Source organism: Equus przewalskii, chromosome 5 (assembly GCF_037783145.1).
Source record: "Equus przewalskii isolate Varuska chromosome 5, EquPr2, whole genome shotgun sequence".
In the NCBI taxonomy this organism is placed as follows: domain Eukaryota; kingdom Metazoa; phylum Chordata; class Mammalia; order Perissodactyla; family Equidae; genus Equus; species Equus przewalskii.
The window spans coordinates 17,717,314-17,736,816 of NC_091835.1; the positions used below are offsets into that span (position 1 = coordinate 17,717,314).

At 39.5% G+C, this 19,503-nt stretch overlaps 2 protein-coding genes across 29 annotated transcripts in view; one reads left to right on the plus strand and one right to left on the minus strand.

The window, feature by feature from the left end:
• The window catches only part of SP110 (SP110 nuclear body protein), a 63,355-nt gene extending 61,040 nt beyond the window's left edge, over positions 1 to 2,315 (minus strand). For 8 of the 12 annotated variants that reach the window (XR_011540184.1, XR_011540186.1, XR_011540185.1 and 5 more), the window contains exon 1: positions 395 to 1,767. Coding sequence is in view for 5 of the 12 variants with exons in the window: in XM_070620103.1 (XP_070476204.1) it covers positions 395 to 790 (396 nt within the window). In the remaining 7 variants the exon portion in view is untranslated. Of the gene's footprint in view, positions 1 to 394 lie in introns of all 12 variants that reach the window. The other 4 variants (XM_070620105.1, XM_070620104.1, XM_070620109.1 and 1 more) reach the window with 2 other exon arrangements.
• Positions 628 to 19,503, plus strand: part of LOC103558662 (nuclear body protein SP140-like) — a 71,677-nt gene continuing 52,801 nt past the window's right edge. For 5 of the 17 annotated variants that reach the window (XM_008531787.2, XM_070620121.1, XM_070620112.1 and 2 more), the window contains exon 1: positions 2,318 to 2,439. In XM_008531787.2, coding sequence (XP_008530009.1) covers positions 2,426 to 2,439 — 14 coding nt within the window. In that variant the 5' untranslated portion in view covers positions 2,318 to 2,425. Of the gene's footprint in view, positions 640 to 2,308; positions 2,440 to 4,915; positions 5,065 to 19,503 lie in introns of those variants that run through there. The other 12 variants (XM_008531784.2, XM_070620118.1, XM_070620116.1 and 9 more) reach the window with 6 other exon arrangements.

A 19,503-nucleotide genomic window follows, 5' to 3' on the forward strand; every position in this document is an offset into this window, starting at 1 on the left:
TTCTCTTCTTATTTTCTCTTTTCCACCAGCTCCCCAGCTGCCTCTAGTCACTTACACAGTGGATAGAGAGTGAGTCGCCTGTTTGGGGCAGAGTGCAGGATCACAGAGCATGGCCGAGGGGGTTAGAAGCAATCTCACTCCTTCCACAACAACAGGCTAGAACTTAGGGAAAAAAGAGTTGAGCTGTGTGTCTGCTTCCCCCCTGCGTCTGTCCTTCTTTTTAACAAGCTCCCATTAGATCCCACTTACCCTCTCTACCTCTTTAGAAAGCACTATTTTGTGAAGAGAGCGCCTAACTTTAAATAGTTGAGTTCCGCCCTGCAGCTGCTGCCAGGAAATTAATTGTGAAAGCCCAATTACCAAAATGAACAAAGCAGCTGAGCCAAAAACCCACCTGGATGCTGTTAGCCAGCTGCTCTTGCCCCTTTCCAGGTCCAGCGGCTGGGCCCGGGATCACTCCTGGAAGACTGAGAGAATAGCAAAGAGATGAAGTGGGTGAAACCGGAAGTCTGTGCTTGGCCACAGGCAAGGTGGGCGAGGCTTCTGAAAAAAGAAAAGTGAAACTATTTGGAGCACGTTGGGCAGGAAGCTGAAGGCAGGGCTGGAGTGTTTGCTGCCTCTCTCCCCCTCTGGACGCTTGTGAGATCCCAGGGGTTTCAGGGATTGCGGGCGGCGGGGGGGAGGGGGAGGACGGGGTACTGCCAATCAGGACCAGCCTGGGAGGGGTGTACAGAGAGGAGGAGGCATAGGGGTCCAGCCCCAGGGTCCTGGGAGTCTGGGAATCCACCATCTGCCTGCTTCCCTACCCATCTCTATTTCCCCATCGCTTGTCCTGCTTTTATACCCTTTGGGGTGGCGAATATGTTCCCAAACTGGATTGTGTTGATGGTGATGGTTACATAACTGAATAAATTAAGTAGAAATCATCAAACTTTAAAAAAACAGGAAACCAAAGTGGAGGTGAGGCGACTCAGCAATGCCTCTAATTTGTCAGGATAAAATTATTACCTAAGCAAATTGAAATAAAAGGGAACCTAAATACAATTGAAATCATGCAGAGGTCGGCAGATCTTCAGATAGGAAAGCCACGGGGAGTCAGACAGGCAGCTGAGAGCCGGCTGTGTGTGGAAGTCTAAGGCAGAGCCAGGGCCAGGGGAAGATTGTAGGACAGCCACTCCAGGGGAGATGGGAATGCCTCCTTCTGTAGACCCCCTTTTAAGAGTCCTAGTGTACATTGGCATGTAGGGCCTGTGAGAAATCCTAAAGTATAGAAATCTGATTAACTTTATTTAAGTAAATAATTCTCAAATGTATTCAGCTTGAGTTTCCCCTAAAAAGATACCCATAAACCACTCAGTAAAAAGATGGGAAACACCGTTCTAGGCTCTAGGAAGCCTTCCATGTTCCCTCTGGAGGCACCAGCAGAGCCCGTCCCACCCAAGCATATACCCCAGCAGCAGGGCACCACCGTGGGGATGGCAGAGGCGCGGAAGCCCCAGTAAGACAACGGTGATGGAGGGAGGTGCAGGAAAAAGTGTGATGCCAACAGCCGAGGAGAGGGTGCAGTGTTGCCTCAGTGCTTGGTGACACTCAGCACTTCAAGCCCAGGGGACATCAGCGGTTAAGAGGGATTAAGACTGTTTCATGCAACTGTCACACTTCGCTTACCAGAATCCCTCCACTTAACCTGGAGGATCCCTCTGTGGATCCCAGAAGGCTGGGTATGAGGAACCTCCTGTTTTAGACCTGCCCAGAGATATCCTGGGCAGATGTAAAAACAAAAACAGAAAAAAGGGAAAAGAAGGCAGGAGAGGGAACATAATGTCAGACTGGACAAAAATCATCAAACTAGAAAAAGATGTGAATAAGGACAGAAGATGCTTCTCAGTGACACACTTGAGGACACGCTAATAATGGGAAAACCTTAGTGTTATTTCACACACAAGTGACATGTACTGAGAGACTAAAATTATGTACAATTTGTTTTTAGTTCAATTTTACGGAGGTATAAAATGCATTCAATTTGTGCACATTTTGATGAGTTTTAACAAATGCAATCATAACCACAGTTAAGATATAGACAATTTCCATCCCATCGCTCTCAGAGAGTCCCCTCCCAAGCTCCTCCCCAGCATCAGGCAACCACTGATCTGCTTTCTAGTACTACAGAGTTGTTTTGCCTGTATTAAAGTTTCACGTCAGTAGAAACATACAGCATGTGCTTTTTGGCATCTGGCTTCTTTTGCCCATCATAATGCTTTTGAGATTCATCCCTGTTGCTGCGGCTCAGTAATTGATTCCTCTTTAGCAGGTGTGCTGGCCACCTCTTGCTCATCTGTCTGATCACCATGATGTCACCAGTGTAATCCATCAGCCTGATGTTCTATGGGATGTCCAGGTGATCCAGATCTCTTTGGACTATACTATGACAAAGGACAGGTGAGTTAATATAACCCTGAGACAAAACTAAAAGTGAATACTTTTTATCATCATGTGACATACGAAAATTGTTTCTGATCTTCCTTTCTAATGAGAATGGAAAGAACACATTTGCTAAGTCAATGGCTGCACACTGTATACCTGAGGCCCGTGGAATGACGTGGGCTGGGGATCTTACTGTCCAGACTGCCTATTTTCTTATCCTGCTCCTTCAGCATTCCCATGAATTCTATGAGCTACCCAATATACTTCTAAGAAATGGATTTTCTGCTTGGGTTAGCCAGAGTCAGTTTTGGCTACCTGTACCCCCAAACCCCAACTGATTAAAAACTTGGTGTCAGAGAGTGAATTGTAGACAATGGACCTGCAAGGAAATGTGATCAATCTGGGATTGATTATCTGACCTAATTGGACATGAAAGTAGTGAACATCCTATTAGTGTCTCAAGATAGGCGTTTGGTAGACTTTGGCAAGCAGGGGCAAGATAGCAAGTTAACATTTAGCACTGGACTGTGATCAGGACTCTACAATTCACTCTTGATTCCAAGCGTCAGAGCTCAGCATACTTAGCAAAATGGAGGGAAATCTTTAAGGTAGAAAGAAAGCATCAACTGGCTTTCAGAGATTATCACCTACTTGGCCTAAATCTGGGTGGAGAACAGAGCAAGGAGGCAGGCCATATCTTCTTACATCATGGGTCATGTGAAAGAAAAAGAAGACTGCTCCACTCCTGCACTAGGAGTCAGGCACCACCTGATGGTCATAGATGGTCTTGATCCAGGCATCCTTCATCCCGGAGAGATTGATCTCTAGTGAACATAGAGAAAAACACGACAGTGGGAAATAGAAGGTAAAATTCCAGCCTATTGTTTTATGGGCTAATGCATGATGTTGCAAACTTGTCAGGAATACCCCTTAAGTCTCAGTCCTACCACCAGTCAGCTGAGGGACACCAAAGACTTCTGCTTGTAAGCAAAAAAAGCTGACACATCTATATCGGCATCAGCTCAGCAGTGGTCTGGGTCAGCCTGCTACCTATGGGAAGAAAGAGGAGAGAGAGGGCAGGTGTAGTCTGTGCCAAGCCTTGTCTGGGCCACTGTGCTCCCATGGAGGCTGAGAGCAGAGGGCAGCCATGCCCAACAGAGGCTCAGCTTTTGAGCCTCTTTGCCCCACAAAGTGAGGGAAGGAAAAAGAGAGACAGCTAGTCCTATGTGTGTGCAGCACCTGGCAGGCACACAGACCAGGCCCACTGCTAATGATGTCCTCATCAGTGTCCTTGGCGTCTGGAGTCAGTCCTGGCCAGACTGGTGTTCACTTCTGTGGGGGAAGGAAAGAGCAGAAGTGGGCAGAGAGGTAGAAATCTCTTGTCTTCTATACTTTACAAACATATTTATGCAAATATTCCAGCACATCTATAATGAGCCAGAAGTGGATTCAGTGAAACATACCTTGGAAACATACTGCTTTGCTTCTGGCTTCCCAGGCCTCACCTGCTTTGGCCCACCGCTCTGATGGAGGCCCTGGATTCTACAGACACTCTGCCTCCCATTTGCCTTTGTCTTTGACCCATTGTCCTGCCTGGATTTCCAGCCCTCTGGTTTTGCTTATTTCATTTATTTGTACATTACTCCCATTTCTTTATGTTTCACCTTTGTGCTGATGTAGTGTGTTTCTGTAAGTTGCCTCAAATCCTTTACAGAATGAGGGCTGGGTATAAATGAAAAAATTATGTGCAAACATAAATGTAATGCCCTTGTTAGCCAGCATCACATTGTCCTGTAAGGTCTAGGTCATCTCAGTTTTGGACCTTTCCCCATCCAAGAGAAGCCTGTTGCTCTCCTCGAGATTTCAGCAACTAGTTGAAGCTCATTTTTCCCCAATCACTCCTGGTTGCATTTGTAAAGTGCCCACATATTCAAGAAAGCTTGGAATTGCACATCAGGCTTCTCTGACCAAACCTGGCACTTTCCTCTGGTTGCAGGATTTGGGAGAGTTCTCTCTTAAGTCTGGCTGCTCTCCAGAAATTTGAAGAACAACTTCTCCCCTTATAATGCCAAGCATTTCAGCTCTCTCTAGCTCTGCGTCTGAACACTGGGCCTAACTCGTTTAGTCCGGGCTCACTGCTGTGCCCAGCCAGCCCATGGGCCTGAGAGAAGATCTGAAATGTCTGGCTTTCTCTTTACTTTCTCACAACCACCCCACAGCAATATAATTCCTTCCCATATAAACTACCTCAAACCCTACCTCAAAACAGCTGTGATCTGTCTGAGTTAAAGGGACTTTTCTGCCCTCCCTCCTTTACATGAACAAGCAGCCCGCTCTCTTCTGTGGATGCCTGGGACTGGCCCTGCTCCTCCTCCTCGGGGCTGAGACAGCCTCAGAGATTGGGCAGAAGGAAGGCCAGCCTCCTGGTGCAGCTACGTCACGCTGTTCGGCAACTTCATTTTTCTTTTACCCTTTGGGTGCCACACTCAAGGAATTGATCCATAGGCAGACGCTCTCGTCAGATTCTAAGAAGGCACAGAGGCAGTGAAAGTCTGACCAAGTGTGATCCTAGGCCAGCTCCGTGGCCCAGCGGGGCCAGGAATAGAAGATGGCAAGTGGAGGCAGCGACTTCAACTGCAGGTTAGTCCTGGCCTCCTCTTCATGTCTTTCGTTTTTCGTAAGGTCGGTGTGTACATTTGTTATTTCTGTCTACCCAGCCTGCTTCTCAGATAGAAGAGATTACGCATAAATAGACAATGAAGAAATCAGAGTTTTAAAATTGCTGTGGAACTTGAGGTCACCCTGACTCGCTTCGCCTCCTTTTTGTGTAAATGCTATGCAGCTGAGCGGCACTGTTGGCACTTCCTGGTCCATGTGAGGCTGTGCTGCAAGGTTGGATGATTCCTCACACCCTCTGAAACCTCTCACTTCCCCAAGCCTCCTCTATCCCCACCCCAAAAGACAGCTCCGTCCAGAAAAGGTCTTTTTTAGAAAGATTAACATTCAAGTTGAATGTCTGACTATTGTCAAACTTTTTCAAGATTCTGGGTAGTTGGGGGCCAGTTCTGCTCAGAGACCATCTATGTGGCCCTGAGCCAGAGAGTGTCCGTGAGCACTTGATAGGTGGAAGTGAAAGTAGATGGTACCCAACGTGAACAACGTAATCAGCTGGGTGATGAGCGTTGCTTCTTCTCTTCTGGGATGTGTTACATGTCTGGTTAGAGAATGATGAAAAATGTCTTCTAAAAATTCAAGACAAATAGATCAATACATTTTTGTTGGTAAAAATTAAAGCAATATAAAAATGTGTAGAAACTCCTCTGACCTGGAACTCTGAGGTGGTGCTATTTCTTTTTTCTTTTTTTTTTTCCGGTGAGGAGAAATTGGCCCTGAGCTAACATCCGTTGCCAATCTTCCTCTTTTTGTTCCCCAAAGCCCCAGTGCATAGTTGTACATCCTGGTTGTAAGTCATTCCAGTTCCTCCACGTGGGGTGCTACCATAGCATGGCTCAATGAGGGGTGTGTAGGTCCGTGCCCAGGATCCGAACTGGTGAACCCTAGGCTGCTGAAGCGGAGTGCATGAACTTAACCATTCGGCCATGGGGATGGTCCCAGTGGGGCTATTTCTGGTGATGGCAGGGCTCCAAGAAGCCAGCAGCATTGCTACCACCAGTGGCAGCACCAGTGGCGGGTCCTCAGTGTCCACCACCTGTTGCTCCTGGCAGCTGAGAGTGCATCTCCTCCACTGCTCCCTTACCTGCTCCAAGAGATAGGAAGATGAGTGAGTGAAGCTTCAAGTCCAGCCAGCCCTTGGCCTCCAAGCAGGAAAAGGAAGGCACTGAGAAGTGAGGGTGGGGTAATGCTGGGCCTTATAGAATGAGTTAGGGTGTCTTGCCTCTGCTTGTATTTTCTGGAAGAGGTCATAGTTGAAATGGTTTGGTAGAATTCACTAGTGATACCATCTGGGTCTGGTGCTTTCTTTGTTGGAGCACTATTAATTATTGATTCAGTTCCTTTAACAGATATGGGCCTATTCAGATGATCTCTCTCTCCTCGTATGAGTTTCAGTAGTTTGTGTCTTTTAAGGAATTTGTCTGTTTCATCTTTTATCAAATTTGTAGGCATAGAGTTGTCCATAGTATTGTTTCTTTATTATCTTTTTAATGTCCAGGGGATTAATAGTGATGACCCCTCTTTCATTTCTGATATTAGTAATTCCTCTTTTTTTGTTGTTAGCTTGGCTAGAGGTTTACCAATTTTATTGATTTTATTTCAAAAAATCTTTTCATTTCATTGATTTTCTCTAATATTTTCCATTTTACTGATTTCTACTCTAAGTTTTGTGATTTCTTTTCTTCTGTTGGCATTAGGCTTACATTTCTTTTTTTTCCTCCAGTTTCCTCAGGTGGAAGCACAGATTTAGATTTTTCTTCTTTTCTGATATATGCATTTAATGCTATATATTTCCCGTGAAGCGCTGCTTTTGCCGCATCTCTTAAATTTCAATAAACTGTGTTTTCATTTAGTTCAAGATATTTTTAAATTTCTCTTGAGACTTCTTTGGTCCTAGAAGTATGTTGTTTAATCTCCAAGTATTTTGGGATTTTCCAGATGTCTTTCTGTTAGCTCTACTTTAATTCCATTGTGGTCTGAGAACATTTCTTTTTTAATCATTTCTGTCCTTTTAAGTTTGTTAGGGTGTGTTTTATAGCCCAGAATGTGGTATTTTTGGTCAGTATTCCATGTGAGCTTGAGGAGTATGTTATTTTGTTGTCGTTGAATGGAATAATCTATAAATGTCAATTAGAGCAAATTGATTGATGGTGCGGTTCAGGTCACATATATTCTTACTGACTTTCTGCCTGCTTGATCTATCAATTACTAGAAGAGTATTGAAGTCTCCAACAATAGTAGTAGATTTGTCTATTTCTCCTTGTAGTTCTATCGATTTTTATCTCATGTACTTTGATGCTGTTTTAATAGTTGCATACATATTAAGGATTGCCATGTCTTCCTGGAGAATTGACCCCTTCATCATTATGTAATGCCCCTCCTTGTCTATGACAATTCTCCTTGTTCTGAAGTCTGCTTTGCCTGAAATTAATACAGCTGCTATAGCTTCCTTTTGATTAATGTTGGCATTCCTCCATCCCTTCACTTTTAACCTATCTATGTTTTTATATTTAATGTAGCTTTGTTATAGACAACATATAGTTGACTGTTGTTTTTCACTCTGTCAATCTCTGTATTTTAATTGACGTATTTAGACCATTCATATTTAAAGTGATTATGCATGTGGTTGGGTTAATATCTACCATGTTTCTGTTTTCTATTCATTTTACTTGTCTTTGTTTCTATTTTTTCCCTTCTTTTTCTGCCTTTTTTTGGTTTTGATTGAGCATTTTATAATTCCATTTTCTCATCTCTCTTCGTATGTCAATTATACTTCTTTTAAAACATTTTTATTGGTTTCCCTAGAGTTTGCAATATATGTTTACAACTAGTTATATCCACTTTAAATTTAAATATTGTTTTGTGTTTAGTGTATGCATCTTATAACAGAATGTCACGAACTCCTCCTCCTCTGTCCTTTTGAACATGGCTGTCAGCCATTTCACTTATCCATATGCTATAATCACATAGTTTCTATTATTGCTTTGAACAAACACCTATCTCTTAGATCAATTTAGAATAGAAAACAATTTTTTAAGTTATTGTATCTACATTTATTCCTTCTCAGATGCTCTTCCTTTCTTTATGTATATTTGAGTTTCTGACCCATATCATTTTCCTTCTGCCTGAAGAACTTTTTTTTTTTTTTAGTTTTTTTTGAAGATTTTATTTTTTCTTTTTCTCCCCAAAGCCCCCCAGTACATAGTTGTGTATTTTCAGTTGTGGGTCCTTCTCACTGTGGCATGTGGGATGCCACCTCAGCGTGGCCTGATGGGCAGTGCCATATCTGTGCCCAGGATTCGAACTGGCGAAACCCTGGGCGGCTGCAGTGGAGTGCATGAACTTAACCACTCAGGCATGGAGCCGGCCCCTGAAGAACTTCTTTTAACATTTCCTTCCGGGTACATCTTCTGGCAATGAATTACTTCCTTTTTGTTTGTTTGAGAAAACCTTTATTTCTCCTTCTCTTTGAAGGTTAATTTCAAAGGATATGAAAATCTAGATTAGCAGGTTTTTCCCGTCACTAAATATTTCTATCCACTTTCTTTACTTGCATGGTTTCTGATGAGATATCTGATGTAATTTTTACCCTTGTTCCTCCATAGATAAGGTCTCACCCTCCACCACCCTGGCTTCTGTTAACTTTGTCTCTTTTTCTTTGGTTTCCTGCAGTTTGAATATGAAGTGACTCAGTGTAGATTATTTGGTCTGTATCCAGTTTGGCATTGGTTGAGATTCCTGAATCTGTGATTTGTTGTCAGTTAGTAATTTTGGAAAACTTTTGGCCATTACTAGTTCAATATTTCCTCTGTTGTCTTTTGTCTTTCTTCTCCTTCTGGTATTTCTCTTACGCATCTATTTCACTTCTTGAGATTGATCCAGCATTCTTGGATATTGTATTCTGTTGTGGGTTTTTTTTTTCTCCTTATATTTTTTTCTCCTTGCATTTTAATTTGAGAAGTTTCTATTGACATGTCTTCAACTCACTGATTCTTTCCTCAGCCATGTCCAGTCTACAACGAGCCCATCAAAGGCATTCTTCATTTCTGTTGGAGTGTTTTTGATTTCTAGCATTTCCTTTTTCATTTATTTTCTTGAGTTTCCATCTTTTTGCTTACTTAGCCATCTGTTCTTGCATGTTGTCTGCTTTTTCCATTAGACCCCTTAACCTGTGAATTAGTCGTAGTTATTTTAAATCCCTATCTGATAATGTGAAAACCTGTCAAATCTGAGTCTGGTTTTGATGATTGCTTTGTCTCCTCAGACTGTGTTTTTCCTTGTCTTTTGATATACCTTATAATTTTTTTGAAAACCAGATGTGATGTTATCAGGTAACAGGAACTGAGGCACAGAAGTGTTTAATGTGAGATTTTATGTTAATTTGGCCAGGAGATGGGCCATGTTTAATGTTTCTTCTAGCTATTAGTAGCAGAAGATTCAAATTTCTCTGGTGTTCTTGTTTTTGTCTCACCTATTTCTTTTGGCTTTCCCTAAGATCTCCTTAAATAGAGCCTTCCAGCTCTTTCAGCTATAATCCTCAGTTATTATACTGGAGCCCTGTTGTTGTATTGGTAAGATGTTGGGGCGGGGGATGGGGGGGCAACATTCTTTAATCTTATGATTAAATCTCAATATTGTATTGGAACGGTGTCCCCTGACTGTGACTTTTAGAATGGTTTCTTGACTATTTCCCCTTCCCCCTTCATTTTGATAAGACAGGAAGGCTACAAGGGGCTGGATTTTGGTAATTGGGCTTCCTGAGGTCAGATAGGCTTGGGCAAAGTGTTTTCCTCTGGAGAGCAGCCCTTAGTTATGGAAAATACTTGGGGCTGTTTCAAGTTTTCTTTTCTCTTCCCCCTCTGCCGGAAGACCAAGAGAGTTTTTCTCAGCTCTTCACCATGAGTACCTGGTGGGGCTCCTGGAAGTAAAACCCACAAAAGGTTGGGGACCATCCTAAGACTGTGGTCCCCGGGAGTTTCTCACTCTCATGCTTCCAGCAATGCGTTAAACTTAACCATTTAAGTGTTGCTACTGGTCTGTGACTCTAGTGGCTTCTGCTCTAGGTAGCTGATCTCATCTGTGATTCTCCAGATTTGTCTCTCTCTCCAGATTTGGGAGTGGCACTTTTCCCTGTGACCTCAATTCTCTGATGGGTACATGAAAAGTCACTGATTTTCAGTTTTTTCAGCTTTATTCTTTTTGTAAGGATGAGAGTGATGATTTCTAAGGTCTTTGCACATCAATGCAGAAACTGGAAGTCTGGTGAACTTTTACCATCTCCATGAGTCTAGATGTTTTCTTAAAACAAACTTTCTTTGTGTTTAAAAATTTTGGTTTTATTGTGATATTATCTTACCTCCAGAGCATGTAACTTGTTCAATTTCTCCTTATTATTATTTATTTAGATTAATTGAGGGTGAAATACTTGGTATGTTCTTGTGTATTTAAGACCAACAGTTATTAATAAATGTAGTTTGATAATTTTTAAAACTTATAACCCATATGTCTTCATTTTTTAAGATATGTACTTGAGGAGTTAAAAACAGAAATATTTTTTTAATGACCATGAAAGATTTGTCTATTAATAATCTTAAATTTTACTTTTTAAATACAGATGTTGTGAATTTTGCTTTTTATCTTGTTTGCGTTTGGCTAATGTAACTTGCCCATCTTTTGACTTTTAATATTTTTTACTTTGTCATAATAGTTTACAACATTGTGAAATTTCAGTTGTACATTATTATTTGTCTGTCACCATCTAAGTGCTCCCCTTCATCCTTTGTGCCCACTCCCGAGCCCCCTTCCCCCTGGTAATCACTGAACTGTTCTCTTTGTTTGAGTGTTTGTTTATCTTCTACATATGAGTGAGACTATATGGTGTTTGTTTTTCTCTGTCTGGCTTATTTCCCTTAACATAATACACTCAAGGTCCATCCATGTTGTTACGAATGGGACGATTTTGTCCTTTTTTATGGCTGAGTAGTATTCCATTGTATATATATACTACATCTTCTTTATCCAATCATCAACCAGTGGGCATCTGGGTTGCTACCACGTCTTGGCTATTGTGACTACTATTGCAATGAACATAAGGGTGCATAAGTCTCTTTGAATTGCTGATTTCAAGTTCTTTGGATAAATACCCAGTAGTGGGATAGCTGGGTCATATGATATTTCTATTTTTAAATTTTGAGAAATCTCCATACTGTTTTCCATAGCAGTTGCACCAGTTTGCATTCCCACCAGCAGTGGATGAACTGGGGTCCCCTTTTCTCCACATCCTCTCCAACATTTGTTATTTTTTGTCTTGGTGATTATAGCCATTTTAGTGGGTATAAGGCATGTCTTAGTGTAGTTTTGATTTATATTTCCCTGATGATTAGTGATGTTGAACATCTTTTCATGTGCCTATTGGCTATCTGTATATATTCTTTGGAGAAATGTCTGTTCATATCCTCTGTCTAGTTTTTGATTGGCTTGTTTGTTTTTTGTTATTCAGTTGTGTGAGTTCTTTAAATATTATGGAGATTAACCCCTTGTCAGATATATGATTTGCAAATATTTTCTCCCAATTGGTGGGTTGTCTTTTTGTTTTGATCCTGGTTTCCTTTGTCTTACAGAAGCTCTTTCGTCTGATGAAGTCCCACTTGTTTATTTTTTCTTTTGTTTCTCTTGTCTAGGACATGGTATTCAAAAAGATTCTTTTAAGACTGATGTCAAAGAGTGTACTACCTATATTTTCTTCTAGAAGTTTTATGGTTTCAGGTCTTACCTTCAAGTCTTTTATCCATTTTGAGTTTATTTTTGTGTATGACAAAAGATAATGGTCTACTTTCATTCTTTTGCATGTGGCTGTCCAGTTTTCCCAACACAATTTATTCAAGAGACTTTCCTTTCTCCACTGAATGTTCTTGGCTCCTTTGTCAAAGATTAGCTGGCCATAGATGTGTGGTTTTATTCCTGAGCTTTCAACTTTGTTCCTTTGATCTCTGTGCCTGTTTTTGTACCAGTACCATGCTGTTTTGATTACTGTAGTTTTGTAGTACATTTTGAAGTCAGGGATTGTGATGCCTCTAGCTTTGTTCTTTTTTCTCCAGATTGCTTTAGCAATTTGGGGTCTTTTGTGGCCCAATATGAATTTTAGGATTCTTTGCTCTATTTCTGTGAAGAATGTCATTGGGATTCTGATTGGGATTGCATTGAATCTGTAGATTGCTTTGGGTAGTATGGACATTTTAACTATGTTTATTCTTCTGATTCATGTGCATGGAACATCTTTCCATTTCTTTATCTCATCATTGATTTCTTTCAGTAATGCCGTATAGTTTTCATTGTATAGATCTTTCACCTCCTATTTTATTCTTTTTGTTGTAATTGTAAATGAGATCGTATTCTTGAGTCCGCTTTCTCTTAGTTCGTTATTAGAGTATAGAAATGCAACTGATTTTTGTAAGTTGATTATGTACCTTGCATCTTTGCTGTAGTTATTGATTATTTCTAAGAGTTTTCCAATGGATTTTTTAGGGTTTTCTATATATAAAATATCATCTGCAAATAGCGAGAGTTTCACTTCTCACTTCTTCATTGCCTATTTGGACTTCTTTTATTTCTTTTCCTTGCCTAATTTCTCTGGCCAAAACTTCCAGTACTGTGTTGAGTAAGAGTAGCGAGAATGGGCACCCTTGTCTTGTTCCTGTTCTCAGAGGGTTGGCTTTCAGTTTTTCTCTGTTGACTATAATATTGGCTATGGGTTTGTCATATATGGCCTTTATTATGTTGAGGTAGTTTCCTTCTATACCCATTTTATTGAGAGATTTTGTCATAAAGAGATGTTGGATCCTATCAAATGCTTTCTCTGCATCTATTGAGATGATCATGTGGTTTTTATTCCTCATTTTGTTAATGTGGTGTATCACATTGATTGATTTGCAGATGTTGAACCATCTCTGTGTCCCTGGTATAAATCCCATTTGCTCATGGTGTATAATCTTTTTAATGTATTGCGGTATTTGGTTTGCCAATATTTTGTTGAGGATTTTTGCATCTATGTTCATCAGCGATATTGGCCTGTAATTTTCCTTCTTTGTGTTGTCTTTGTCTGGCTTTGGTATCAAGGTCATGTTGGAGTCATAGAATGTGTTAGAGATTTTTCCATCTTCTTCAATCTTTTGGAATAGTTTGAGAAGGATAGGTAATAAATCCTCATTGAATGTTGAGTAGAATTCTCCAGAGAAGCCATCTGGTCCTGGACTTTTATTTTTTGGGAGGTTTTTGATTACTGTTTCATTCTCTGTACTTGTGATTGGTTTATTCAGATTCTCTATATTTCTTCTTGGTTCAGTTTTGGGAGGTTGTATGAGTGTAAGAATTTATCCATTTCTTCTAGATTTTCTGATTTGTTGATGTATAGTTTTTCTTAGTATTCTCTTAAAATCCTTTGTATTTCTGTGTTATCCATTGTAATTTCTCCTGTTTCATTTCAAACTTTATTTATTGGAGCTTTTTCTCTTTTTCTTTTAGTGAGTCTAAGGGTTTGTCAATTTTGTTTATCTTCTCAGAAAACCAGCCCTTTGTTACATTAATCCTTTCTACTGTTTGTTTGTGTGTGTTTCAATTTCATTTATTTCTGCTCTAATACTTATTATTTCTCTCCTTATGCTGACTTTGGGCTTTGTTTGTTCTTCTTTTTCTAATTCTGTTAGGTTTAGTTTAAGACTCCTTAGTTGAGACTTTTCTTATTTGTTAAGTTGGGCCTGTATTGTTATGAATTTCCCTCTTAGGTCCACTTTTGCTGCATCTCATATGTGTTGGTATGATGTATTTTCATTCTCATTTGTCTCCAGATATTCTTTGATTTCTCCTTTAATGTTTTCAGTGATCCATTGGTTGTTCAGTGGCGTGTTGTTTAGTCTCCACATGTTTGCCACTTTCCCAGCTTTTTTCTTGTAGTTGATTTCTAGTTTCATAGCATTATGGTCAGAAAAGGTACATTTGTTTTTTTCTCTCTATATGTATCTACTAAGTCCATCTGGTCTAATTTTTCGTATAATTCCACTATTTCTTTGTTGACTTATTCTGGATGACCTATCCATTGATGTAAGTGGGGTGTTAAGGTCCCCTACTATTATTGGATTCTTCTTAATATCTCCTTTTAGGGTTGTTAATAATTGCTTTATGTACTTTGATGCTTCTGTTTTGGGTGCATATATAAGTGTTATGTCTTCTTGGTAGAGTGTCCCTTTTATCATTATATACTGCCACTCTTTGTGTTTCATTACCTGTTTTGTCTTTAAGTCTACTTTGTCTGATATAAATATGACAACACCTGCTTTCTTTTGTTTGCCATTAGCTTCGAGTATTGTCTTCCATCCCTTCGCTCTGAGCCTGTGTTTGTCATTGGAGCTAAGATGTGGTTCCCAGAGGCAGCATATTGTTGTGTCTTCTTTTTTAATCCATCCTGCCACTCTGTGTCTTTGGATTGTAGAATTCAATCCATTTACATTTAGAGTGATTATTGATATATGAGGACTTAGTGCTGCAATTTTATCACTTGTTTTCTGGTTCTCCTGCATTTCCTTTATTTCTTGTCCTATGTATTTTGGACTTCCAATTCAGTTTGGTGGTTTTCTATGCTGGCTTTAATAGTTTTCTCCTTATTTATTATTTATATCTCTGTTCTATTTATTTTTTTAGTGGTTACCATGAGTTTTGTATGAAAAAATCTCATAGATGAGATCCATTTTCTGATAATCTCTTATTTCCTCAGAATAAGCTGATTCTATCCTTTCCTCTTCCCCTCCTAAGTTGTTTTCATCATGTCTTACTTCATCTTGTGTTGTGAGTTTGTGGTTAAAATGACAAGATTATATTTGGTTTTGGTGTTTTCTTTCCCTTTATCTTTAATGTTATAGTTGTGTGTTTGCTAACCTGTTCTGATGGATAGCTAAAATTTTCTGATTTTGTTTACCTATTTATATCCTTACTCAGGGTTTTGTAATCCCTTTATTCTTTTTTTCAAGTATGATGGCCCTCTTGACAGGGAGTCTTGTGGCAATGAACTCCCTTAGCTTTTGTTTATCTGGGAAATTTTTTATTTCTCCATTATATCTGAAGGATATTTTCACTGGATAGAGTATTCTCGGCTGAAAGTTTTTGTCTTTCAGAGATTTGAATATATCATTCCACTTTCTCCTAGCCTGTAATGTTTCTGCTGAGAAATCTGCTGACAGCCTGATAGGGGTTTCTTTGTAAGTTATTTTCTTCTGCCTTGCTGCCCTTAGTATTTTTTCTTTGTCATTCACTTTTGCCAGTTTCACTACTATATGCCTTTGAGAAGGTCTTTTTACATTGATATAGTTAGGCAATCTTTTTGCTTCTTTCACTCGCATTTCCATCTCTTTCCCCAGGTTTGGGATGTTTTCCACTATTATTTCTTTGAACAAGCTTTCTGCTCCATTCTCTTCTCTTTTCCCTCTGGAATACCTATAATCCTTATGTTTCATTTCCTAATTGAGTTGGATATATCTTGGAGAATTTCTTCATTTCTTTTTAGTCTTAATTCTCTCTCCTCCTCCATCTGAAGCATTTCTGTATTTCTGTCCTCAATACTACTGATTCATTCCTCCATAATATCAGCTCTGTTGTTCAGGGAATCCATATTCTTCATCTCATCCATTGTGTTTTTCATCACAAATCTTTCTAATTAGTTCTTCTTTATAGTTTCAATCTCTTTTGTGAAGTAGCTCCTGAATTCATTGAACTATCTATCTGCATTTTCCTGTAACTCTTTGAGTTTTTTTATGATAGCTATTTTGAACTCTCTGTCATTTAGATTATAGATTTCTGTGCCTTCAGGGTTGATTTCAGGGTACTTGTCATTTTCCTTCTGGGCTTGAGATTTAATACATTTTTTTTCAGACTGCTAGACAGCATGGATTTGTGCTTCTGCATAGTGGTGGTATTTGATTGCTGCTTCCACCGCCACCTCTGGGTGGAGGTCAAGACTGTGTATTCTGAGCCTGCTGTGATCTGCAGCTCAGCTCCCTGCTGCTGATCTGGGGTGCCTGGCAGTGGGGAGGGGTGCTTTCTTTCTCCTGCGTGATCTTGGGGGCTTCTCACTCTGCCCTCGCTATCTGTTCTCCTGGAGGGTTAGCTTGATGAAGACCCCCCTGGCTGTGAGGGACCTCGGAGAGCGATGGCATTCCCATGGAGGGCTGCCTCCTCCCGCCTTTCCTCTCGGAGCTGTGTGCAATCCCTGGTTTGCTGCACTTCAGGAAGATGAGAAGATTTCTCTTACCTTGTTACACTTCCTTGTGGGGGGGGGCAGCACCTCCACCTTCTGACATATGGCTTCATGGGTCTCTCAGATGTCTTTTGTGTTGTGTGGATGTCCTCTGTTGGCACATGAATATCCTTTCCATTGTATCTTAGAGGGGAGAGTTTACAGGGAGAGCTCACTCCACCATGATGCTCCTTGACTTTTAACATTTTTAATTTCACTTTATTTTCATTGTGTCTTTTGTAGTTAGATTCTATTTTGACCATTTATACTTTAACATGGTAATTTAATCTGTTTTAAATGACATATATCTTCTTGCTTGTGAATTTTTTAGCACTTCTTATATATTATGCCTCTTCATTTTCTTAAGAAAACAGTATGTTTTATTTACTGTTATCCTTTTATGAGCCTTACAGTCTCATTTTGACTCTGTTACACTTAGATTTTCTAATTAATTATTTAATATATATTTCTCTAATTGATAGCATCAAATGTGCAACCATGTCATTTGAGTTTAGTGTTTTTGAAATAAATCATTTAACTCAGTTTTTTTCTTGCCCCCATTCAATTTGTTAAAAATTTTAATATAATCTGAAGTTTTAGATTAAAATTATTATAATTTTACCATTACATGAAGTATATATCCTTTCTTTCTAGAACAGTGCTTCTTAAATTTTTTGGTTTCAGGATCCCTCTATATTCTCAAATATTATTGAGAACCCCAAAGAGCTAGCTTTTGTTCATGTGGGTTATATCTATTGATATTTATCACATTAGAAATTAAAAGTTTGAAAACTTAAAATACTTAGTCATTTAAAAATAATAATAATGAACTCATTACCTACTAACATCAATGGCATATTTTATGAGAAATAACTATGTTTTTCAAAATAAAATAAATTAGCAAGAGGATTAGCAATGTTTCACATTTTTTTTCAAACCTTTTTATAGCTGGTTCAGTAGAAGACAGCCAGATTCTCCTATCTGCCTCTGCATTCGATCTGTTGTGATACCACAGGCCATAATTCTTTGGAAAATCCCACTATATGCTTGTGAGAGGATGAGAGAGAAAAAGAATAAATAACATGTTAGTATCATTATGAAAACTGTTTTGACTTTGATGCCACCTGAAAGGGTTTTGCATAATCCCAAGGGTCCTTGGCCTACGCTTTGAGAATCACTGTTTTAAAGTAATTTTCGAGATGTACTTTTGTTTTAAAATAAAGTTTACAGTTTCTGGACTTCAATATTTTAACTGGCTTTAGTGATGCTTTCTACTGCTTTTATAGCAGAACTTTGCTAGTATTGATTTCTTGATTCTCTTTTTCTAGTACATCATCAAATAATTTGTCCCAGAGAGTATGTCAGTAAGAATGGGGTAGAATATCCTATTGGAACAAACACTTCCAAAATCTCAGTGGGTCACTAGCCTCTGCTTCAGGGAACCATCACCCTGGACTCTGTCTCTGGCTGATGAGCAGTCACCATCTGAAATGACAGCCTCTGTAGCAGAGGGACAGTGAGCATGGCTAACCATGTGCTATCTCTAAATTCTGCTAAAGCCATACACCTTAGCCCAAGGAGACAGAAGTAAAGAAGATTGAACATTGAAAATTGTGTGGCCGACACAGAGGGTGCATGAGTGGAATGTATTTTCTGAGCACTTACACAACTATTTTGCCTTCACATATGAATAATTGAATAATGAATAACTGAAGAGGGTGTACATTTTTTGGTTACTTCTTTTTACCTCTGGAGCTATAGACTTGCATAACCATTTTAGACATTTAGGGTTTCAAATTTACTTTCTGTTTTTTCCTTTAGAGTTTTTCCAGCTATGTTCTGGGGAAATTCTCTCTCCTTTATTTTACAACTATTTTAGTTAACCTTTCTTTTTTTTGTTGTTAATTTCAGCAATCACTTTTAATTCCCAGCCTCACTGTCTTATTTTCTGGTCTTTTCTTCATGGCATCCTGGGCGCAGTATATTCTCCTATCTGTATGACATTTGTCTTTCAGAAACTCTCTTCTGTTCTCCATAATATTTCTATTGATGCTGGAGTCATTTTTGCTCTTTGCTCATCTTGGTTCCACTCCTTCATCTTGTAGCTTTCCACAAATATCTGTGGCCTGTTATTGTTTGTTCATGCTTAAGAGCGAGGCACTGAAAAGCTAGCTTGGATCTCCATTTAATGGGATGAGCTGTAGGCTTTGCCAAGAGAATCTAGGATTCCTGAAGGTGAAGGTCTTTTTTCTGAGTCATATACATTTTCCTTAAGAAGAAACTTCTAGTCTCCTGCCTGGATGCAGGTGTTCTGTGTGGTGGGGTCACGGAGGAGTTGGGGAAGAGATTGTTTTGTATTTCGCCTTTCAAACAAGCCTTCTGTCTTCAACCTTGCGTCTCCCTCCCAACCTCCATGACCTCTCCAGGGGCCTGCAAGACACACTGGACCCTTTTGGGAGTCTGGGAGCACCTTCCACCAGCAATAGCAATTAGCACTGTTACCACTTTTTCTCTTTCAGACTTTGGTTTAAATTTCTCATCCAATCCACTTCTCTTTGACATTGTGACTTTAATTCGTTTACTATCATTTTAGGGTACTCTCTAGTGAGAGGATGAAAACACTTGTCTTCAATCAACTATCTTTAACCAGAAGGCTTTCTATTCTTTACAGGGATTCAGTGAACAAATGGGTTTGATTCTATCCCAATGCATATTTAGAAAATGGGAAGTCCCAATGACCCTCTTATGGTGGGATGAAAAAGCCCTACAAGTCTTTATATCTTTTATAAATATAAAGAAGCTTACCAAGACATTATCAGCAAGGGGAACAATTTATCAAGTAAGACTCAGAATTACAAAGCTTTTTGAGTTTAAAAATTACTTTTCCCAGGCATGGCCATAATATTTGAAATCCAAGGGTCTTACAGGCCTCCATGTAAATAACACTTCCACAGTCCAGGTTAGATACAGAACAATGTGTTCTAGTTTGGAATATTCACACAAGTCTCTATATTAGACCCAAAAAAAGACATATTCTTCTGACTATCATTAATTGAAACCTTACCAGAGGAGAGTCCTGGAGCTAATTTTATAATGTGGAATGCCATTCCTGCCTCTGCAGTTAC